Source organism: Sus scrofa, chromosome 1 (genome assembly GCF_000003025.6).
Source record: "Sus scrofa isolate TJ Tabasco breed Duroc chromosome 1, Sscrofa11.1, whole genome shotgun sequence".
Lineage (NCBI taxonomy): Eukaryota > Metazoa > Chordata > Mammalia > Artiodactyla > Suidae > Sus > Sus scrofa.
Window position 1 is genome coordinate 121,737,565 of NC_010443.5, and position 25,502 is coordinate 121,763,066.

The 25,502-nt window shown below is 39.0% G+C and overlaps 1 protein-coding gene across 19 annotated transcripts in view; it reads left to right on the forward strand.

The window, feature by feature from the left end:
- ATP8B4 (ATPase phospholipid transporting 8B4 (putative)) overlaps positions 1-25,502 on the forward strand; it is a 285,562-nt gene that overhangs the window by 108,493 nt on the left and 151,567 nt on the right. For all 19 annotated transcript variants that reach the window (XM_021095810.1, XM_021095809.1, XM_021095798.1 and 16 more), the window contains one exon: positions 417-478. In XM_021095810.1, coding sequence (XP_020951469.1) covers positions 417-478 — 62 coding nt within the window. The remainder of the gene's footprint in view (positions 1-416; positions 479-25,502) is intronic.

Consider the following 25,502-nt stretch of genomic DNA (forward strand, 5'->3'; position numbering starts at 1 on the left):
CTTGACTTCAAAGAAATCCATAAAACAGAATGAACGACGTTCCAGTAAATTATTGAGCACATATGTGAGAGAAATGGAAGCCCCCACTCCTTGGTGAAGACATCAAAATTAATGTATGGTTTTCTCTGGAACTAAGCAGCAGAGTAAAGGGCACATTGTCTTAGAAGGAACTGAAATTGTTTGGGAATTGGAAGAGTGTGTGGCTAGACTTGTCCAGGGGTGACACCCAGAATGAGGTTTAGAAGGGTCTTGATTCAGACTTAAGAGCCCATGGAGCTGGGTCCAAGGTAAGTATAAACCGTGCTCATTTTAGACTGATAGTGATATTGTCCAAGAACTCAAAGTATTTTCATGCCACTGTTTGTGTTGAAAAAGTATGATTTAACATGTTTTTTTTCACAAACGTTGATTTTCAGTTTCGCCACAAGAGCGATAATCAAGTGAATAATCGGCAATCTGAAGTGCTCATCGACAGCAAGTAAGAAATATATTCTTGGCGCTATTTTTAAGATTTCTGGTCACAAAACAGGTCTTGACAATTGGTAGCTTTATCTTTTAATCGAACATATGCTTATTTTCCCCTTTATTAAAAAATGCAGTGTAAGGTCTTTGTATCTTTATGGCTCTTTTTTAAAAAAATTATTTTCAGCAAATGATTGTGCTACTCAATTTCTACTTCAAATTCCTTGGGAGTTTCCTTTGTGGAACACAGACATGTTGTTATTTCTTCATTTCTAGATCGAATATTATTTAGGACTGGCACATGCAGGATGTCTTGTATATAGGAGATGTTTAATAAGTATTTGAATTATCTGACTTGGTAATTTCTGGGAATATTGCTAGAGAAATTTTAACATTACATTGTATTCTTGACCATTGAATTTAGAATGGATTATCCACTGCAACACAGATTGATTTTTTTTTCTTTGTTTTTTGGCTGCCCCACGGCATATGAAATTCCCTGGCCAGGGATCAGATCCAAGGCGAGGTTGTGACCTATGTCACAGCTGTGACAATGCTGGATGCTCAAACCACTGTGCTGGGCTGGGGATCAAACCTGTGTCCTGGTGCTACAGAGACACTATCTGTCCTGTTGCGCCACAGCGGGAACTCTCACAACACACACACACACACACACACACACACACACATTTATAATTAAAGTATGCTTTATTTACAATGTTCTGTCAATTTCTGCTGTATAGCAAAGTGACCCAGTCATATATAAATATACATTCTTTTTTCTCATATTATCTTCCATCATGTTCTATCCAGTCCCTTGTGATAGAACATGATGGAAAACAGAATTTTAATTGCTGTTAAATTCATATGTCAACAAATATTTTTGGGAATGGTTCTTGAATATGAAATGGTTTAAAACATATATTTATACACAAACAACAGCAAAAACACCCCTAGAAAACTTAGCAAAAAGGTAAATTTCAAACCTTCATTTAAATATTTCTTACTCTCTTTGTCCTTTTTTTTCTAATAGTAACATCTGGCAAAGTAAATTTGTAACAGCAAACTTTAATCTGACAGTCAATCATATTTGCTGATGATTTTGAAACATTCGGATACTGTGAAGAATGTAGTTTTTAAAGGAAATATCATAAAACAAATTAATTGTGTGAAATGGAAAATTCCAAGAAATGGATATCCAGAGGGGCTAGGTAGTCTAGACAATAACTAATAATATTAAAGAAATTAATCTTTTTGTAACTATTGACTGTTAATAGTGTAATGAATACATATAGTTTTTCTTTTATTGGATTATTTTTTAAAATGGTGTTAAATGCACAGTGAAGGAAAATGATCTTAATCTCAAACCACAGTTTTAGAAACAGAGCCTCTGAAAGTGTGATTCTGGCATGTTACGGATAAATTGTAAAGATGCCTGGAACCATGTGGTTCATTTCCATGTCAGCAGATTTTGAATTGTGTCCACTATAGCATGGTGTTTAAAAGCATGAGTTTTACACTCAGAGAGAGACTTGAGTTTAGTCCTGCCGTTGAATAATTCCATGGTCTTGAGTAAGTTTTTAAGAGGTGATGACTCTTTGTAAGCTGATGTGGCGTGTAACTTTGAGGTGGACTGTTGCCTATCTTGATTTTCTTTAGCCTTGCAGTTCTGACATTAATATGATCTGACTAATTCCCCAAAGGATGTTTGATAATCAGTTTCATTATTTTGAGATATCATCTCATATGAAGTATGTTAAAAATATGTACAATTACATAATGAATTTGAACTAATGGCCTGAGTATATTTTTTAAATGTCTCTCAAATTACCAGTTAAATTTTGTGGCAATATTTAAGTAGTGCTATTTCAGAGGCTCTGCCTGGAGGCCATGGGAACAATCTATTACCCTAGATACTCAGAAACTTGATGATTATATGTGTCCCACATGTGTTTGCTCTCACTGTTGTTATTATTAGAAGTAGCATTGGTCTTACTTTCTTGTGATTTCGTTTAGCTTTTTGTCAGTTTCTTATGAGGTAGCATCTCTTTCTACTTTGATATGGAGTGATATTTTGAAAAGCATTGTTGTTGATCCTGTAAAGTTGAAGGGGGAAGCACCTATCAATGGGGATGGAGTATTCTTTACGATTCAGTTGAGAATCAGGCAAGATTTTTCCATTTGTAAGATGACCCACTATTGTGAGCTCTTCTAGGGCAGCCCTCTTTTTTTCTTTTATTATTTTTTTTAAAAGTTTTTTGGAAGTATAGTTGATTTACAAGGTTGTAATAATTTCTTCTTTACAATAAAGTGATTCAGCCATATATAAACACTTATCCATTGTCCTTCAGATTCTTTTCCCACATAGATGGTCACAGTTCCCTGTGCTCTACAGCCGGTCCTCACTGGCCAGTAATTGCATTACTACAGTGTGCATATGCCAATCCCAAACCCCGAGTCTATCCTTCCCACACATCCACCTGACCCCTTTGGTAACCACAAATTTTTCAGTCTGTGAGTCTCTTTCTATTCTGCAAATAAGTTCATTTGTATCCTTTTTTTAAGATTTCACATATGAGTGATATTATATGATGTTGTCTTTCACTGTGTTACTAACTTCATTTAGTATGATAGTTAGGGCATCTCTCTTGATCGTGTCTGTGTCCCTTGAGCCTAGTTCTGTATCTGCTGAATTTTCAAACTGAGAAGTAACAAATATTCTTCCTGAGAGGGCAGTCTACCAGAGGAGCTTGATCTGTAAAACTTTGCTGAGTCCCATTCCTAGCCAATTCCAGTGCCTGGGGTTGTGACCTTCACAGAATTTACTCAGTCTATGGGAACCAGCTTTTCACTTCTTGGAATTTGAGGAGCTGGAGGAATCAAATGGGCTTAGATTTGAGATAGCCCAGAGAGCTTCGAGTCTTCCTTCGGGGCTGGTGGTTGCCAAGGATGCTGTTAGGTGTCTGTCCAGACCACTGTGCTCACCTGCAGGCCCTGTCAGCATTTCCTCAAAGTGCTTGCACCTGCTACTTTCTTCATAGCACTGCCCTTGGACTGCTGGAACCAATGACAAACTTGTGTAAGAATAAGAAAGAGCAGTGCCCCTGCCTCAAGTTGGACAAACTCTGAGGTGTAATATACAGTCCAAGTGCTTGTTGAGATCAGACTGAGCCTGGGACTCTGCCTGCAGTCATACCTTACATGGCTTCTTCCTCTTCCATGGGTTGCTTCTCATCTTCCTTACCAGTTTTTCCCAGAAGTGCTTTCCTAATGAACTACTTGCATATGAATCCTCATCTCAGGATCTGCGTCTAGAGAAGGAGATCTAAGACAGTAGTTAATGCATACTTAATCCCATGAATTAATGTCAATGGAAAGTGCTTTGGGGTTTGTATTGGGCATCTGTGGGTCATGATGCAGGAATGAAGTAAAAAGCGTGAAAGGGATCAGAGGAGTCCAGATGTTGCTGAAGGTGGGTGTCACACTGGGGTGGGTACTCTAGGCACATGGACTTCCCTGTTTGCTTCTGGCAGAGGGCTTGGATTGAGGTTCGTTCTAGGACAGGAGCCATCATCCGCTTGTCCTGGAGGGAGGGGAGTCTTGTCAGCCTTGAGGAGGAGATCCCTGAGGGGAGGTACTATGAAAGCACCAGTCAGGAAACCTGGTCTATGTAAGTGATCACTGTGTGACTCTGGGCAGTTAACTTTCCTTCTGGCCTTCAGCTCTCCCTTCTCCTGTTCTCAGAAGCGAGGAACTACATTCACTTTCAACACATATTTATTGAGCAACTTCCACCTGTGGGCTCCAGTGCTGCTACTTTTAACTCTCATAAAACCCCAAGATGTGGGCAAAAATAGTGTCTCTTTTTAGAGATGGAGAGATCAAGGCCTAGAAAGTGAGTGACTTGTCCAGGGTTCTATGGCAAGTAAGAGCCTAAATTCGACTTCTAACCATTCGCTACATGATGTTTAAGTGTAGACTTGGTGGTCTGATTCTATCTCTGTATTTATTTTGCATTTGAAGAGCTTGGTATACAGTTATATAAATATAAAAATAATTGTATAATATATATGTAGTTTAGCTAAATGTAATATATATGTAAATAAACACACACACACACACATATATATATATATGTACACACACACACACATATATTCTCATGTTTAGTGCCTGGAGCATTAATCATCTATGTTCTTAGCATTGTGTAAGCTAATGAACATTGTAAGCCTGAGCTACTAAATAATTAGAGAAACAAAACCCTTCCTTTAGAGCCTTCCATTTCAATTTCACATTTTTGGTTTGGTTACTTATATTCCTTTTAAATCAGGACCAGTCTTCTCCATCTGCAATCTGTTATGAAATGTGAACATGCTTAAGAAATAGGCATTGAATTAGCCTTTGATCAAATCTTTTGGTGACTTCCGTTTTAATACTAAGTAGGACTGAAAGATTCCATAATGTGGAAATGACCGTGAGTGCCGGGTAAGAAGTGCACACTCTCTCTGGGGCTATGAGATGCTGGTTGCTGACTGAGTCTGGGGACTACATAATGGTAGATTCTCAGTGTTTCCCCAGAGGGCTCCTCAGCTCAGGCTAACATCCTCAGTCACCATGGGAGCACCTGGGCAGGTGAGGGGCTATGTGAGGGATCCTGAAACTTTGTGCTGGGTCGTTTGATCGATCCGGTGCCCTCAGCCTTGGCTGCATGTTGGATCAGTGCCCCCGGCATACCCAGAGCAAGTAAATAGGGGCTTGAAGCTGAAGCCCTGGTGTTTTTTTTTTTTTTTAAAGTTTCCAAAATGATTCTACTATGAATCGACAACTTCTCTTCAAAGCCATCTCTTTATCCAGACATCTATCTCTATGCCTCTCTATGCCTCTCTCTCTCTCTCTAATTTTAAAAGACATCCAAAGGAAGGAATTCTCTTAATTTTTTAAAATGGTAAGCATAGTGTTTCACATAAGTTCTCAGAAAAAATGATTCTGTAATGCTGATTTACATCTTTTTCTGTAATAAGGCCGCATTTTATGGTCAAACATGTGGCCAATAAGTAACTGCCTTGCCATGTTTTTCTTTCCTTCAGAAATTCAAATTTTAATTTTTCTCATTTTTGTCTTTGATTTCTTTCCCCGTTCCTTGGGTTGTCCTCAGTGCTGAATCATTTACTGACTTTCACCTATTTATGTAGCTTTCAATTTTCGTTTTTCTGTCCCATCAACCTTTCTGGTCATGTGGATTTTGGACAAGGAGATGAGTGTAGAAACCTTCTGCTACCCAGTGAGGTAGCTGCTAGCCTCAGGTGGCTCCCGAGCCCTTGAAATGAGGCTGATCCAAATTCATATGTGTTGTAAGTTTATACCAGATTTTGATGACTTGTACCAAAGAGAGAATGTAAGATAGGTTGCAATAATTTGTTTCATCTAGATTCCATACTGACATTATAATTTTGCATATTTTGGGTTAAATAAAACATTAACATTAAATTTACCTTTTAAAAAACTTTTTTTGACTGTGGCTATTAGAAAATTTAAAATTCCCTTTGTGGCCCATGTTTGCAGCTCACGTTCTATTTCTCTTGGGTTGCTTTGCTGTTAGTTACAGGTGCAAGAACTGAAAAGAGAAGCAAATGAACTCTGCTGCGAGCCTGGCCTCCAGATTCTCAGCTCAGGATTCTCTGTTGCATTTTGCTGCCTGCAAACAAATAGAGTCTGTGCTACTTTTCCTTAGTAGTTCTACTCCCCTAACATCTTCTGAACTTGCACTCTGAATTAGGACAGTCTGAGCTCAGATGCTCCAGTGCACACATCCCTCTTTCAGGTGGAATGTTTCCCTGACTCCTCTACTTGGCAGCTGCTCTTGGTATAACACATTAGCTTTATACTTTCCTGAGCCTTGGTATCCCTGGCTTACATCTCCCAAGCTCTTTCACAGAACTGTTCCCATCAATTTTCTTCAATAATTTTTCATTTGGAAACTGTATATATAGGAGAAGCAAGGGCTTTCTTTACTGTGGGGTGCTTTTTTTTTGGTCTTTTTGCCTTTTCTTGAGCTGCTTCCATGGCATATGGAGGTTCCCAGGTTAGGGGTTGTTGAATCAGAGCTGTAGCCACCAGCCTATGCCAGAGCCACAGCAATGCGGGATCCGAGCTGCGTCTGCGACCTACGCCACAGCTCACGGCAATGCCGGATCCTTAAACCAATGAGCAAGGCCAGGGATCGAACCTGCAACTGCACGGTTCCTAGTCGGATTCGTTAACCACTGTGCCACGACGGGAACTCCTACTGTGGGGTGTTGTCTGCACTCTTCATGTTTGGCATTCCTAGATGCTGCATAATTATGCCAACAAATAGATTATTTCAGGAGGAGCAGATTTTCTCTTGGTTTAATCAACATTTCCAGCTTGAATGATAACTCCCATTGGATATTGGGATAGAAAAGTGTTACATTTTTTTCTTTAGTATATAGTTTTAAAAATTATTATTATAGTAGCATATGTCCCTTAGGAGAAATTTGGAAATTAGGTAAAAGTAGAAGGAAGAAATTAACATACATGTTTCCACTATTTGAAAGTAATTTTTGTTGCTATTTTCTTGAATTTCCACTGTCTTTTTTCCTATGCCAAGATTTCTCATAATTGTATATGTATGTGTGTATTTATCTTCCTGTTTTTACTTCACATCATAGCATTACCATTTACCCAGTCTCTTTCATCTTTATATATCTAATTATTAAGGGCTACATAACATTCTGTTGAGTTTGTGTGTTAGAATTCATATAACCATTTCTCCATGGGCTTGATATTTAGGCTGTTTTTAATTTTAAAGTATGATTTCTTTATCTTTCCAAATTGATAGTTAACCTTTTCTGTAAGACTGGGTTTTTGTGATACATTTTATAAAATCCACCTGGAATGATTATTTTGAACCTGTTATTTCCTATACTAAGTCATTAGAACCTGAAATATTATTGCTCAGTCTACTGACAGCAAATTTTATTGGACTCTCTAGGGTTTATTTTTATTTTTTAATTTTTTTTTATTTTTGTATTTTCTAGGGCTGCACCCACAGCACATGGAGTTCCCAGGCTAGGGGTCTAATCGGAGATGTAGCTGCTGGCCTTTGCCAGAGCCACAGCAACGTGGGATCCAAGCCGTGTCTGCAACCTACACCACAGCTCACGGCAACGCCAGATCTTTAACCCACTGAGTGCGGCCAGGGATCGAACCTACAATCTCATGGTTCCTAGTCGGATTCATTAACCACTGAGCCATGACAGGAACTCCTGGACTCTAGGGTTTATGTGTGAGCAGAACCAGGTTGGCCTATTAACTAAAACCTGGGAGGTTTCAGTTCCATCAAACATGAGAGTTTCTTGAGACAAGTATTTCCTGTCAGACCACCACCAAGTTTCAGATTTATCTTTTCTTAATCATAGCGTAACATGAAAAAACCCCCAAAATGTTCTGCTTTAAATAATGTATTAGTGACACATGTAAATTCCCAAACATCAATAATTTGAAACAGTTTGAATACAAGTTTTATATTATAATTACTAGCTATATAGCACTCATATGTAAAGGAGATGCATCAGTTTTGATTTGCAGAGTTCCTAGAGTAAATTTGGGTGGTGATTCAGGAGTGCTAGCAGATCCTTTAGGCACCTATGAAGGAACTCTTCCCATCTTTGTCCTTCCAGGTTAGAGGTACCTAGTCCTAGGGTCAAAAGAGCTATCATTTGCTGTTGAATTCTTGGCAATAACTTAGGCAGGAGAGGGGTAATAATGTAGGATGTTGCCCTTTGTTGGATTTGAGCCAAAATGTTGGTCTTGGTTAAGAGTGTATTGTTACTCTTATTACATAAGCTCTTTTGGCTCATTGAGCTCCCTCAACAAAAAATACCCAAGATCACTGAGCTGAAATTTGGTGTGTCTGTGTGCATGTTATAAGTGGGGGAGTGGGAACATGCAAGGTTCTAGGATTCCATTGATTACCTGGGAGAACAGTGGAACCCTGCATTGTGTTGTCTCATCTTCATTTGGGTCTGTGGGTTTGCAGTGGGAGTGGAGACTTCTGTGGTTAAACACAAGGCAGAGCCCCAACTCAGGTGTTTGTTTTGTTTTTGTTTTTTTAATCTCAAGCCCACCTAGATAATTTATGTTTATGATGGTACCATTGGATCTAGGGGACAGTTATGCAAAGTCTCTATGGATGCACACATTTGAAAGGAAAATCTTGGCTCTTCTTTTTAAAAACAATATTAATAAAACAGACCATTACAGGCTTAAATAACAATGAATTCAGAAGCAAGTTAATGGGCATAGTCTCAGTGCTTTTCTGACTCAGTGGAAATAGTTTAATGTAATTATAGCTCATACCACTAACTCACAGTAAAAGTGTTTCAAAAATAGTTTCACCCTCAATAAATTCAGTTTTTTCAGCCTTGGATTGATCATTTTTTGGGCTATTCTGCATGTCAGCTTAAGGATGGAAGGGTCCATTTGCCAATGGGCTGATTTCTATATGTAAGCCATGACATTGTCATAGTTCTTATAAATGGTTTTCCATGGTAATCAGTTATTATATTGCATGAATACAATTTTTTAAGTGTTGAATTTCTAAAGGGTGACTATTTCTCCAAATGAGATGCATCTTGAAATAACAGGAAATTATAGCATTTTCAAAACCCTGCACATGGGCTTTTTTCCAGTGGCATCTCCTAATTTCTTTCTTTCTTTCTTTCTTTCTTTCTTTCTTTTTGTCTTTTTGCCTTTTCTTGAGCTGCTCTGGTGGCATGTAGAGGTTCCCAGGCTAGGGGTCAAATTGGAGCTGTAGCCACCAGCCTACGACACAGCCACAGCAATGCAGGATCCGAGCCATGTCTGCGACCCACTCCACAGCTCGCAGCAATGCCGGATCCTTAACCCACTGGGCAAGGGCAGGGATCGAACCCACAACCTCATGGTTTCTAGTCAGATTTGTTAACCACTGTGCCATGACGGGAACTACTCCTCATTTCTTTTTTTTTTTTTAATTAAAAAAATTTTTTTTATTTTCCCACTGTTCAGCAAGGGGATCAAGTTATCCTTACATGTATACATTACAATTACATTTTTTTCCCCACCCTTTGTTCTGTTGCAACATGAGTATCTAGATAAAGTTCTCAATGCTACTCAGCAGGATCTCCTTGTAAATCTATTCTAAATTGTGTCTGATAAGCCCAAGCTCCCGATCCCTCCCACTCCCTCCCCCTCCCATCAGGCAGCCACAAGTCTTTTCTCCAAGTCTATGATTTTCTTTTCTGAGGAGATGTTCATTTGTGCCGGATATTAGATTCCTAATTTCTTTTTAAAGTTTATGTAACCCAAATGTTAGCTGTTAGCTGCTCCCTTTTTCTCCTCTTAGAGTGCCCTTGAAGAACCCCCTAGATCAGAGCATTAGAGAACAAGGTAGAGTTGATTGAAGACTTGGTGGAGTAGATATATATGAGGATGTTTATTTCACAAACTCCATAGCAAACAGTGTGAAATCCCATTTTAACATTTTTCCTCCCCCAAATTCTTTCTCTGCTGCTGGGCTTTGTCATTTGTCCTTGCCCCATTCAGTGCTCAGTGGAGCTGACTCTAGTCTCCTTCTCTCAGTATCTGGGGCCTCTCTTGTTTACCTCCCTGTTATTGCTCAAGGTAATTTGGTTCTTCCTTGGTTATGAACTCAAACCATCGCAGCTTCTCACTAAAATAGCAGGCTCTTCTGTAGCTAGGATGCACTTAACTGAAGTGAGAGCAGAAGGTAAAAATATACCACATTGTATGTAACATTTAAAACTTTGTTCTCTTTTTCAAAAATATGTTTATGCATCTCTTCTCCATTGACATAGAGAGAGCTCTAGAATATCTTTTGAAAAAACAAACCTAACCTAAACCACAGAGGCCTTGGAGATGTTAGGACATTAATAAGGTAAAGCCTTTTTAAGATCTTAAAATCTGAAAGCTAAAAGGGATCCTAATATAGTGAGAAATTTGGTTTCAGTTGGAGCTCATTGGTTGTCTATACCAAACCAAACAGATGTTTTGACAGCATTTGTCAGTTAACTACTTGATTAACTGTGTACACATTTCTACAACAAGGTTGTTTTGCTTTAGATCTCCTGAGATAATCTTAGTGGGTTTGTTCCACCCACACATTTTTAGATTGGCATATTTTTTTTTGTCTTTTGTGGGTAGAAAACAAAGAAAACTTAAGAGTATAAAGAAATTAGAGACATTTCTCTTGATTCCTCTGTCTAGAGTGGAGCTTGTGAAGGCATTTTATTGCTCCCTTTTCTCCTCCATTTTTGTTTTCTCCTCTTCTTTTTCTTCTCTACTCATCCCACAGTATTTATTTAAAAAATAATCAAGATTATACTATATCGTCATGCTTTGAATGCCCCCCTCCACCAATAAGTCCAATGGAATCTGTGTGTATGATCTTATTTGGGAAAAGAAGAGTTCCTGTCGTGGCTCAGTGTGTTAAGAACTCGACATAGTGTCCATGAGGATGCGCATTCATTACCTGGCCTCACTCAGTGGGTTAAGAATCTGGCATTGCCGCAAGCTGCAGTACAGGTCACAGGTGCATTTGAGATCCGGTGTTGCCATGGCTGTGGTATAGCTCTGATTTGACCCCTAGCCCAGGAACTTCCATATGCCACAGGCGTGGCCATGAAAAGGAAAAGGGGTCTTTGCCTATATGATTAACTTAAGGATCTTGAGATGAGATCATCCTGGTGATCTAGTCGCAAGTGCATAAGAGAGGAGCAGGGAAGAAGATGGAGGCAGAGATTGGAGTTTTAGGTCAAGGATGCCTGAGGCTACTTGGAGCTGGATGGGCTCAGGGAACAGATGGCTCTCTAGAGCCTCTAGGGAGAGTACCACGCTATAGACAGTTTGATTTTGTACTTTTAGCCCATGGGACTGTGAGAGAATAGAGTTACTCTTTTAAAATCTAGTTTGTGGGATTCTGTTATAGTGGGCCTAGGAGACTAATGCTTTTAATCAGAGGTTCTTTGTTCATTTAAAAATTTTTTTCACTTAGTACACATTTATTAAATGCCTCCTAGGTGTTAGGCAGAATGTTATACGCTGAGGATGCAGAGTTAAATAAAATGTAATTTCTGCCCTCATTAGAATGCAGCCATATGTATATTGTATATAATAGGTTTATCTCTAGAATTGCCAGGATACTCTCACACTTCACTGTTTTTACTCACAGGTAAAATGAGTGAGCAAAATGACCCATCTCATTAAGAATGTGCAGCTTTTAAAAAATTGTTTTTGGTATACAGGTTCTGAAGACAAACCCATGCCAAGTGGTTGAAAACCTTTGTAGGATTTGGAGCAGGAGGTGCTCTGGGAGAACATGCATGAAAGGTCCCTAGCTCAAGTTTTGGGGAGGCTAGTAGCAGAGATATCATTATCTCAGAATAACTCATGGAAGAAATGTTTCCCAGCAAAGATCATCCATTGAAGAGCCAATTGAATGGTAGGATGAGAGGGTAGGGGGAGCAGAAGAGAATTAGGGGAGGGTACAAGTCACAAAGGAGGACTAACTCTTCATAGGTTTATTGCACAAGAGGCTAAGAACCTACTGGATGAAAAATACAAAGAGATTAACTCCTTCACCTCTTTACCATATTTCAACTATGTGTTCTGATAAGATGAGGTCCAGCCATGACTGTCCTTGTCATATGTAGGCTGCTCATTAAGGACTGTTGGATGATACAGTAGTAAGAACCTCTGTATCTTTCTAGCCTACAAGGCGGGAGGGTATTGGGGAAAGCCCATTAGTTTAGTGTCAGTAAGCTGATATCTCGTCCCTGCCCTGCCACTAATTGGCTGTGTGACTAAGGATTGAGGATCTCAATTTTCTCATCGATAAAAAAAAGGGAGTTGGATACCAGTAATTTAAAACCATTTTCCAATCAACATACCCCTTTCAAAAGCAATCTTATACAGAAGTCCAACAGATAGTACATATGCTAGTGTAATTGGGGCCCCAGAGCAGGTGCCCTCAGTTGCCCTCTTACTCTCAGTAGTGGCCCTTCATCAGCCTCTGGGAGCATTACTGGACCATAGTGGTGCTTCTCCCAGTGAGCTCTGGGGCAGCATGAGAGCTGGCTGCCAAATCACTTGAAGTCCAGATGTGTGGGCACTTTATCAGACCTCATGAATGAAAATCTTTGAATCTGGGATAGAACTCTATTAGCACCCCATGGGATTCTTATGCACATTGAAATGTGAGTTCCATTGGGCCAGAAATTTCAAGGTCCCTTCCAGCCATGTAATGTCATAATGGTTTTCTTACCTTTCATTTATTTGTCTATATTTTTTGATGCTTATTGTGTGCAAGTGATAGAAATGCAGTGAACCCAAATATGTATGGTCTCTACAACCACGAAGATTATTTAGGTAGATTTAATATATACAGTAGATTTCCCTTATCTTCTGGGTATATATTCCAAGACACCCCCCCACACACCCCTGTGGATGCCTGAAACTATGGATAATACCAAACCCTATATATGCTATGCTTTTTCTTGTACATACATACTTATGGTAAAGTTTATAAACTAGGCACAGTAAGGAAATATCTGAATTGCCAGCATCACTATCTTGTGCTTTGGGGCCATTTTAAAGTGAAGTAGTGATTACTTGAATACAAGCCCTGCAATACTGTGACAGAGATCTGATGAGCTACATGGCTACCAAGTGACTAAAGGGCAACATATGCTGGACCAAGGGGTGATTGGCGTCCTAGGTGGGATGGAGCAAGATTTCATTATGCTACTTAGAACAGCACACAATTTAAAACTTATGAATTATTTATTTCTGGAATTTTCCATTTAATATTTTCAGACTGTTGTTGACCACAAGTAACTGAAACTGCAGAAGGTGAAACCACAGATAAGGGGGAACTACTGCAATCATGCTAAGTAGAGTGTAATTACAAGTCAAGGCAAGTGTTGCTAAGGAAAAGATTATGATTCTAAAGAAAGATTTTTTTGTCTATGTATGAGGGACAGAGGTAAGACAATTTAAAATGGGTTCTCTGGGGAAGTAGAAAATTTAAACTGAGAATTTATGACAACTAGGAGTTAATTAGACAAAAGTTGGGGTGATGGGATGAGAAGAACTGCAGACAAAGGGAGCAGCATGTGCAAAGGCCCTGTTGAGGATGTGATTAGGAGGGACTGAGTGGCAGAAGCACAAAGAGCAAGGCTGAGAGAAAAACAGTGTGAGGCGAGGCTGGAACTGTTGTCAGAAGTAGGACCCTGCAGGGCCTTAAAGACCACAATGAGATTTTATGTTTTTTTCTCAAGAGAGAAAATTCGTGGAAGGATTTGCTTTTGGAAAAGGTTACACCTGCTGCTTGGAGGAAAACCCAATGGAAATGGCCAGGATAGATGTGGGAGAGGGGCTGTCCTGCTGTGCTTGTCTGTTTGTCAAGCCACTGTGAGTTACTAGAGGCTGAAATAATCTCTGTATTCCCATAACCTTACTGAACAGTGTCTTACATGTAGCTGATGCTTAATAATCATGTGATGGATGAACCACATGCATTTAAATGAATTAAATCATTTTGAAGCAAGATCAGAATATCTTTTTAGTATTCCCTACCCGCTTCTTCCCTGCAGCTAATATGAGAAAGGTGTCCATGTATTTTATGTTCTGTGCCCATCATTGTCTGTTACCATTGCCACTGGAGAATGGCATCTGCTATGGGGTCGCTGGATACCAAACCCATTTTTAGTCTAAAGGCTCTGTGTTTAGTCTAAATGCTCTTAGTCTCCTGGACATTGCTGCACCTTAACGTGCATGGGACTGAGTCTGACTTAAAGAAACGGAGAAGATGAGGGCTTCCACCTGGGCTTCATTTCTGAGTTAACAGAGCTCAAGGAAGCATTTATAGAAATGCTTACTGTTTCTCTTTCTCAGCTGTCCCCATGTTTCAGCATGTCAGAAATATAAGAAATGTGGGAACCTGGGCAGCCCTAGACCTGTGGACAGAGATGCAGAGATGGGCTTCCTTGTGTCTGCGTCAGATGTTCCCCCCGGTAGGACTTTCCAAATTGCCTGGCTAATGAATCCTGTTAACCCAGCTCGCCTCATTTGGTTACCTTGGCCCTTTCCAGGCTTTTGTATTCAGACATTCTTTCCCCAGTCACTCTGCTAAATTTATGGTTTAATTTTGAAATCCAGTGTTCAACTGGCTGGCTGCCTGAGAAATCACACGTGCAGAGCTGAGAGACCCAGGCAGGGAACTGTGCCTTTGCTTCTGGAGAGTGAGTCTGGAAACCATATGAACTGTAAATAGTTTTGAAATGTATAAAAGTAAAGCTTTCTGCCAAAAGGAGAGAGCTGAGGTTTTTTTTTCTTTCTAGACTTAATTATTAGATATCTGTTGGCAATTACTGACCTCTGTATCGTATAGTATTTATTGTCTCTGTTGGCAGAGTCTGGACTATCCAGATTTAATCTCCTTGAGGATTCAGTTCTGCCAAACCTATTTACCCCCAAATAGGTTTGGGGGTAAATCTATGGAAGATGTTAGCATTTCAATGGAAATTTGCCTTCTTTAACTTGATGCTTCTGAAACTTGGATGATGGAAATAGATTAATATTTTTAAAAATAGTGGAGCCTAATTTTCCAGTAAGAGCAAGAAAAAGAAAAAAATAGAAAAAGGGACCTTGCTTCCTTTATTTGTTCCCCATCTGGTAATTAATGTGTTACAATGGCACTTTCCACTTTGAGAAATACTGCTCATCATCTGTCCTCTTTTCTGTGTTCGGCTTTCTCTTTTTCACCTGATCCTTCATTATAGAAAGTAGTTCCATAGACTTTTTTCTGTTTTTTGCCCTTAGCCTTAATTCTTGTGGGTGCCTTGGCATGGAAATGCTATCATTCTTTCTTCTATATAGACAATCGGTGACACCCTTTCATTGTGTTTTGGCAGATATCTTCAGAGTTTTCTTCTTTTTTCCTCTGCATTCCAAATTTCGTCCTTTCTCTGTATCTGTTTTGTCACTCTTCTTCTAGGGGTAAAGAGGAAAGAACATTGGAATTGAGATACAAAGAATGATAGGAAAACAATGTTCAATATGGGCCTTTTAAAGTAGAGAACATTTTAGAATTTGAGATGTCTAAAAAGGTAGAAATTATAGCAGAGCTTATGCAAATAAATGCAAAATGTTACAGCATAAATACTTAGAAATGGCATGCAGGAGTTCCCGTCGTGGAGCAGTGGTTAACGAATCCGACTAGGAACCATGAGGTTGTGGGTTTGATCCCTGGCCTTGCTCAGTGGGTGAAGGATCCGGCGTTGCTGTGAACTGTGGTGTAGGTCGCAGACGCGGCACGGATCCCATGTTGCTGTGACTCTGGCGTAGGCCGGCGGCTACAGCTCCAATTAGACCCCTAGTCTGGGAATCTTCATATGCCGCAGGAGCGGCCCTAGAAAAGGCAAAAAGACAAAAAAAAAAAAAAAAAAAAGAAAGAAAAAGAAATGGCATGCAGATTTGTGGATGTTCAGTTTCAAATCTGGCACTGATAATGTCAAACTAATATAAGTCCTACTCAAATGGTACCTAATTATTGGCCACCATCCCTGGTGTAAAATCGCCCAACTGATAATCATGTCGGAAATATAATTTCCAGTGGTGGCTCTTGCGACTAGGAAAGAAATTCAGAAGAGAGATTGTCACAAACATATTTAGATATATATTTGCCGATTACAGATAAAACCATAAGGCCTGAACCCCCCAGATAGCTAGAAAGCATAGTGGGCTCAGGAGTGTGTGAGGCCAGCTTGCCATTGCTCTGAAGCAGAAAGACTTCATCCCAAAGCTGAATGGAGCATATGAGGTAGAGTATTTTCCAGAAGGCAATTCAAAGGGAAACTTTCTAGCAGAACATTTTCATCTTCCTAGTAGAGAAAACCGGAGTCTACTTTAGACAAAAAAAAAAAAAAAAAAAAAAAAAAAAAATCGCCTAGATAGATGCAGGGATCAGAAAATTCTAGAGACTTTGGGATTTGAGGAAGGCCTGAGAGAAATGAAGGATTATATTAGAAGATTTTTTACCATCCTCTTTGCCTCTAAAATATCAGAAATGGAACCAATATCTATTTCAATAAGGTAAAACAATGGCTACCTGCTTTTCACTTCCATAGCGTATATGTCACCAAACTAGAGTTAAGCCCAGAACTTTAATAGTCCATTTTAGGCTTTCCCCTTGACTATGAACCTCTTCAGGCCAGAAATCATACTGTGTTTATTCTCAATGCTCAGTCTACTGCCTGACATGTAGTAGATGTTCAGTATTGTTGAATTCAGCAGGATTCACTTACTGTTTCAACCAAAAACTTGCATTCATGATGTAGATTTTAATGAAGAAATTGGAAATGTAAATGCTATGAAAGAAATTGATAACCCTGTGAGATGTGCCTCTTGCCTTGTAGCCATAAAGAAATATAAGTCAGAAGTACACATTTTTGAGCTGTAGTTATGACCTAGACTGCAGCTGTGGCAACACTGGATCCTTAACCCACTGTTTTGGGCCAGGGATTGAACTTGCGTCCCAGCACTCCCAAGACACTGCTGATCTCATTGCACCACAGTGGGAACTCCTGAACAACGCTTTTATTTTCTAAACTGTAACCCTTTGCTCTGCAATGATTCATCCATCCTTATCATCTTTTCATATTTTGCAGTTATCCCTGCTAGGTTTTTTTGGCCTTCCCGGCAGGTGTAGCCATGTGGAACTGTTACTCCCTGCAACTCTAGAGCTAAATGTGCTAAGCATGTAGGATGAGTAGCCATGTAAGTAACTAGCCCATTCAAATATTCATTCAAAAAGTATGTATTGAGCCCCTAATATATACCAGGAATTGTTCTACATTACTAGGGATGTGGAAATGAGCAGGACAGACAAATCCCTGCTCTGAGGAGCCTACTGTCTAGTGGGGAAGAGAGACAATAAACAAAATATTAATAAATAGTATGGTTTAAGGTAGTTATAAATGCAACAAAGAAAACAAAATAGGGTAATAGGATAGACAGAAATAGGATGTGAGATGGGAAAGATTTTTTTTTTTGGTCTTTTTGCCTTTTCTAGGGCCGCACCTGCAGCATATGTTGGTTCCCAGGCTAGGGGTCTAATCAGAGCTACAGCTGCCAGCCTACACCATAGCCACAGCAACGTGGGATCCGAGCTATCTCTGCAACCTATACCACAGCTCACGGCAACGCCGGATCCTCAACCCACTGAGCAAGGGCAGGGACCGAACCCACAACCTCATGGTTCCTAGTCGGATTCGTTAACTACTGCACCTCGACAGGAACTCCAGGAAAGATTTTAAATAGAATGTCCAAACAGGTATGTGAAAAGATGCTCAACATGACTAATCCTCAGGGAGATGCCAATCAAAACCACAGTGAAATATCACCACATACCTGTCAGGATGGGCTTCATCAAACAACACAAATTACAAATGGTGTTGAGGATGTGCAGAAAAGGAAATCCTCTTACACTCTTGGTAGGAATATAAATTGGTGCAGCCACTATGGATAGCATGGAGATTTATCAACAAACTACAAGTTGAACTATCATATGACCCAGCAGTTCCACTCCTGTGTAAATATCAAAAAACTCCCAAAACACTAATTTGAAAAAATATATGCACCACAATGTTCACAGCAGCATTATTTACAATTGCCAAAGTATGGAAACAATCTAAGTGTCCATAAACAGATGAGTGGATGAAGATGTGGTACATACATGCAATGGAATACTACTCAGCCATAAAAATAATGAAATTTTGTCATTCATAGCAACATGGATAGACTTGGAAGGCATTTTGCAAAGTGAAATAAATCAGAAAGAAAAAGAAAAGTACTATATGATATCACTTATATGTAGAATCTAAAAAATACAACAAACTAGTGAATAAAACAAAAAAGAAGCTGATTAGCAGATGTAGAGAACAAACTAGTAGTTACCAGTAGGGAAAGGGAAGAGGAAAGGGACAATATAGAGGTACGGGATAAAAAAAACTGTTATTATGAGATTATATGAAAATCGCATTTGAAGGACTTTTGATAATTGTAAAGCACTATAGAATTAAATCTTTCATTCAATTAAAAAATTAAAATGATCCTTCAAATCTGAAAAGTAGATGACTAAATAAGTAAAGCAGCCAAAGAAGGTCCCTTGAGGAGATGAGATTTAGTTGAAAGGGAGATAGCCATACCAAGACCTTGGACAAATAAAGTCTAAAGGCCCCAATGTGGCAATGAACTTGACAGTAAGATGTCTACTGTAGCTAGGGGATTGTGATAAGGGGGAGTTTTGAGGCCAATTCTTGCAGATCAAGGTGGGAAATTCTAGTTTTAGAATGCAAAGCTGGTTTTGAGCAGGAGAATTACATGGTATGACAAAAAGATTTCTCTGGCTGGTGTGTAGACAGTGGACAGCAGAGAAGGGCAAGAGCAGGTTGGGGAAGATAAATAAGGAGTTTTCTGCTGTTGTCCAGGTGAGAAGCTGATGCCATGAACTTGTGGCAGAAGTGCAGAGGGTAAAAAGTAGTAATGTGTCTTACTATGGATTTTCAAACACATAAAAATAGAACAGGACCATGAGCTCTTTTTAATGTATAACCCACCTGCAACTGCCATCAACTTTCTGCTACTTTTGTGTCCATTCTTATTTTTTATTTTCAGCGATTTTTTTTCTTTCTTTCTTTCTTTTTTCCTTTTAGAGCCGCACCTGTGGCATATGGGAGTTCCCAGGCTAGGGGTTGAATTGGAACTGCAGCTGCTGGACTGCACCATAGTGACAGCAATGCCATATCTTTAATCCACTGAGAAAGACCAGGGATTGAACCTGCATCCTCATGGATACTAGTTGTGTTCTTTACTGCTGAGCCACAATGGGAACTCCATTTTCTGGGATATTTTAAAAGCAAATCCTGTATATCACATCATATGATCGGTAAGCCCCACTTTAGTGTTTTTCTTAAACAGTTAAGGACTTATAGTTAGCCATAATACCATTACTACATGAAATGAAGTAGCAGTACTCACTTAGTACCATCTAAGTCCCACAGATCGAGATGTATTTTGTAGGGAGAGCCAATAGGAGTGCCGCCATAAGAGAGAAATTGGGAGGAGTAATTCTTACTTGAGGTTCCAAGATAGGAAAACAGAGAAAGAAGCATGTTACCATTGTATTGACGGTGTTTTTTTTTTTTTTTAACTAGTCTGGGAAACCAGAGTTCTATTGAGATGTTAACCATTATGTGGCGATGTAGAGTGGGTAGCAAAAGCTTAGGGGAGAGGGCTGGTCTGAAGATATGTTTGAGAGTCACCTGGCCACCTGGAGTGAGTGTCCAGGCTCTAGACAGTGAAGAGAGGAGGTCTGGGGACACTCCAAGGTTTTAAGGAGGAAAGAAGAAAAAGAGCTGGGTAAGGGTTTAAGGAGGAGTGACTAATGAAGTAAGAAGAAAACCAAGGGAATGTGATGCTCTGGATTTAAAGCAAAGAAATTGTTTGAAGTAGGAAGGTGTGGTTAACTCTGCTAGGTAGAGTGAAGACTGAGAACTGATCCTTGGATTTATCAACATGAAAAGAGATTGTAGTTGGAGGGCTGGGGCAAAATCCTGATTGGAGAATGCATGGGCAGTCTTGAAGTGGAGATACTAAATATAGATGGCTTCTTTGAAGACTTAAAAATGGGAATATACCATCCTTAAAATGAGGTGCTTTATAATAATAAGACAGTAGTCATAATACTTTGTTATATGTTATTTTATACTTTACAAAATTCTTCACAAATTTGTATAAAATTCACAGATGTCATCATAGTTATGTGGTTTTTTTTTGTATGATGATTTTAATTTTTTTCCATTATAGCTGGTTTACATTGTTCTGTCAGTTTTCTACTGTATAGCATGGTGACCCAGTTACACATACATGTATACATTCTTTTTTCTCACATTACCATGCTCCATCAAGTAAGTCAGAAAGACAAATACCATATAATATCACTTATATCTGGAATCTAATATATGGCACAAATGAACCTTTCCACAGAAAAGAAAATCATGGACTTGGAGAATAGACTGGTTGCCAAGGGGGAGGGGAAGGGGGAGGGAGTGGGATGGATTGGGAGCTTGGGGTTAATAGATGCAGACTATTGCCTTTGGAATGGATTAGCAATGAGATCCTACTGTGTAGCATAGTTAACGTGTTTAAGTATAAGATAGGTTTTTCCTATTTTAAAACCTTAGTATTATAAATAAAAGGGATTTTGAAGAGTTGCTATGATCCAACTATTGTATGTCATGGCAGGGAATTCCAAGTTTTGGTCAATGTCTTGCCTAAGTGACATGGCTGGTTGGTGGTAGACTCAGACCCAACTTCACATCTTCTGCTTCTAATCACATAGACTCCTTCTACTATGTTACATCATGTCTTTCCTAACCAGAAGGTCAAGATTCTCCTCTTTAAAAATGTAAGGATTAAAAAAAATTCATTTGAACTTCTGTTCCATTCTGAATGGTATTCTGTTTCTGAATATCAATATTGTCCCTGTAATGTCATCCCAAAGGACAGAATTTTTATTTTAAAATGTCCTAGTTTTTGTTTAAACAACTTATTAGGATTTGTCATTCATGAATTTGAAACATTACCTTGACCTTTGTTTCTCTTCATAATGAAAGTGTCTAGGGTACAAAACTGATGGCCCCACGAAAGGAAGTGTTCTAGTAATTGTGAGCAATAAGATTTATCCTGGTCCTGAGAGAAATGTGAATGACATAATGGTTGAAGCCTCAGAAAGCGGAGATATTTTACTCATGACCACAAGTAAATCCTGATTGAAATCTGTTGGCATGATGTTAAGTCATGATTCAGAGAAGCCAAGTCTAGAGAGACCAAAGTAATAAAGTCCAGGCATATAGTTTTCTGATGAGCTCACTGTAAAAGGGGACAAAGCTGGGAATATCTTGAGGAATGAAAGTTAATATATCCTTTTATTAGACAGTTTCTCTGGTCTATCATTATTCTCACTGGGCTTTTGATGACAGCTGTATGGCAAACAATCTAACACTGAAGTCATTCTCCTGAAGTAAAGGTACCCTTTTCACAGCTGAGTAGGAGAATGTCCACATGCTCCAGGTATTATATGGCAAAGATGATTTAATAGGGGTTATTTAAGACCAGGTTTATATCCCCCTAGTCTCTTATAAGTTTCTCTATGTCACAGTCTGTATCTAATTCCACTTGTAGTTTTGACACCCTGTGCAGTGACTGGCTCAGAATACTCATTCTGTATGGAGTAGGCTTGAACTCAAGAGAGTGGTGGTACCTCACATATCTATGGATGACGATCTAATCAAGAATCCTATCTACTTGCTCTCATACTTCTAAGGAACTCAAAGTGATAAATATTAGAACCTACTTTAAATTACTTTAAAGTAACATTTTAAGATTTTCTTAAAAATTGCGTAGGACTTAATATAACTGCCAATCTAGTAAGTGAAGAAACTGCCCCTCTTCCAGTGATATCCTCAGTTGTGCTTTGTGCTGTAGTCAGGAATGCTATTTCCGGAAATGTTAGTTCTCTGACCAGAGCAAACCAAATCACACCACCCAGAGATACCTTTGCCTTGTCTGTCAGTATGGTTCATATTATTACTTGGCATTTTGAATAACTTTTTTTTTTCTGGTTTAACAGACGTTTGCTTCTCTCTTAATTTGGCCCATATAAGAAAAATGATTAAGAACATCAAAGGCAATGGGAAAAACAATACAGGCCTTCTATTGTAGAACTTAGATTCTCAGGTTTTATTATTCTCCATTAGGAGTGTCATTAGGGGTGCCATTCAGAAAGGGAAGTTGTTAATTCTGCAGTAGGTAAGAGAATATCCTCTGATTTTTCAAAACAAGGTGTGTGGCAATTTAAATGAAGAGTATGTTTGATCTGCTTAGGATAAAGTAATTGCTTATAATTTTTCATTAAAATATGTTCTTCGTATTAGGAATATTTCAGGAAAAGTGACTTTTTTTCCTATAGACATTACTCTTAGGATATTTGAGTAGTCAGTGGTTATCTGTAGAATATTTTTTAATGGAAAGGTAGTAAATATCTTCTAACTTCATATATAATCACTGGAAAAATGATGACCCAAAGTATTACAGGTTTTTTTTTCCCCAAAAGTTTTAAAATGGCAGTGAGGAGCATAAAGACTCATGGCAGGTGGTCATACTAACTTTATGGAATTGAAGTTGTAACTAGAGAAAGGTGAAATACCTTAGAACTAAAGAAGGATATTCTAATTACAAGAGCATGTTGACAGCGAAATTGGGCAGTGAGCTCTCATTCTGTGACTGCTCTGCTGTGCTACCCACACCCCTTTTCCAGCCTTCTAATATTGATTACTTTTTCTCAGCAAATTTTTAAACCAAATTATCCATGCTGTAGGACTGTATCTTTCATCATCTCTCCCTCTTCTCACCCTCTTGCTCTAGCAAAATGGGTATGAGGGCATCTCCAGAAGCTGACCATAGACCTCCCCATGTGGTATGTGGTTCTGTCTCAGCATCAGCATGGGTCTAATAGGAAGGGAAAGAGAGAAGGAAAACATCTGCATTTGTCAAGTAAATAGATTCCAAGGATCTGAGTATTATGCTCATTCTCAGTGTAATGAGATCCTCTTCACCGGTCTGTTGTTAGAGGATTAGGGCCAAAATGTGTGTCTTACACTAGTGTGGCTCTGACAGCTGTGGGGTTGAAAAGAAACAGAAACTGCTGCTGTCCACTGGACCTTAGTGTCAGGGGACCACAGCTGTAAGCTGTCTTTGGATCGGCTGGTTTTAAACACTGGGAGTCTGCACTATTGCTGTAATTGAACCCCTTCAGCTCTGGAGGGTCCATTCTCTTTCTAAGTAAGGCAATACATAATTACCCTAGAAAATAAAGTAAAAAAGGAAAAAGAAGTATAGTTTTATTAAGAGCATGACTTTGTAGTCAGGAAGATTCAAGTTGCAGTTCTGGTTCTGCCACTTACACATGACCTTGTGAGAGTTGTTTTTTCTTCTATTTCTATTCCCCAGTTTCTTTAAAATACCAATATGTATAATGCCAAAAATCCAGTCTAGAAAGATATACAGTGAAATGGAGTGTCCCTTATATCCTGATTCTCCTCTTCATTTTCTTTCTCTAATGGTAACCACTGAACACTTTCTTGTGTGTCTTTCAAGAAATTTTCTCTACATGTAACAACAGACACGTGTATGTTTATCTTTGCTTCAAAACACAGTTAGAATATTCCATACAAATGCAGTGTTCTGAATATGCTTATTTTCAACCTAATAATGTAACTTGGAGAATATTTCAAATTAGCTCATAAGACCTATCTTATTCTTTTTGGTGGCTGCATTGTATTCCATGATTGGATAGGTGTACCCTGTTACATCTTTTTTTTTTCATTTTTTTATTACTCAAATGAATTTATCACATCTGTAGTTGTATAATGATCATAACAATCTGATTTCACAGGATTTCCATACTACAGCCCCCCACCCCCCAAACTGTCTCCTCCGGAGACCATAAGTTTTTCAATGTCTGAGTCAGCTTCTGTTCTGCAAAGAAGTTCTGTCTGTCCTTTTTTCAGATTCCACATGTCAGTGAAAGCATTTGATGTTGGTGTCTCATGGTATGGCTGACTTCCCTTAGCATGATAGTTTCTAGGTCCATCCATGTTGCTAAGAATGCTGGTATTTCGTTCTTTTTGATGGCTGAGTAATATTCCATTGTGTATATGTACCACTTCTTCTGGATCCACTCCTCTGTTGAGGGACATTTAGGTTGTTCCCATGTCTTGGCTATTGCAAATAGTGCTGCAATGAACATTGTAGTACATGTGTCTTTGCGAGTTGTGGTTTTCTCTGGATAGATGCCCAGGAGTGGGATTCCTGGATCAAATGGTAGTTCTGTTTTGAGTTTTCTGAGGAATCTCCCTACTGCTTTCCACAGTGGTTGCACCAATTTACAATCCCACTAACAGTGTACTAGGGTTCTTTTTTCTCCACACCCTCTCCAGCACTTATTGTTTGTAGACCTTTTGATGATGGCCATTCTGGCTGGCGTAAGGTGGGACCTCATCGTGGTTTTGATTTGCATTTCTCTGATAATGAGTGATGCTGAACATCTTTTCCTGTGTTTCTTGGCCATCCGTTGAAGTTTGATTAGGTCCCATTTGTTTACTTTTGTTTTTATTGTCAATACTCTGAGAGGTGGATCTGAGAAGATGTTGCTGAATTTATGTCAGAGAGTGTTTGGCCTATGTTTTCCTCTAGGAGTTTGATAGTGTCTGGTCTTATATCTAGGTCTTTAATCCATTTGGAGTTTATTTTTGTGTATGGTGTTATGGAGTGTTCTAATTTCATTCTTTTCCATGTGGCTGTCAAGCACCACTCCTTGAAGGGACTGTCTTTTCGCCATTGTATAGTCTTGCTTCCTTTGTCATAGATTAGTTGACTGTAAGTGCATGGGTTTAATTCTGAGCTTTCTATCCTGTTCCACTGATCTCTGTGTCTGTCTTTGTGCCAGTACCATGCAGTTTTGATGACTGTTGTTTTGTAGTATAGTCTGAAGACCGGGAGCCTGATTCCTCCAGCTCCATTTTTCTTTTTCAGGATGTCTTTGGCTATTCTGGGTCTTTTTACTTCCAAACAAACTTTAAAATATTTTGTTCAAGTTCTGTGAAAAATGTCCTTGGTAATTGGATAGGGATTGCATAGAAACTGTAGATTGCCTTGTGATAATATTGACTCTTCCAGTCCACGAGCATGGTATGTCTTTCTATCTATTTGTGTCATCTTTGATTTCTTTCATCAGTGGCTTGTAGTTTTCAGAGAACAGGTCTTTTGTCTCTTTAGGTAGGTTTACTCCTAGGTATTTTATTCTTTTGGATGCGATGGTAAACAGGATTGCTTCCCTA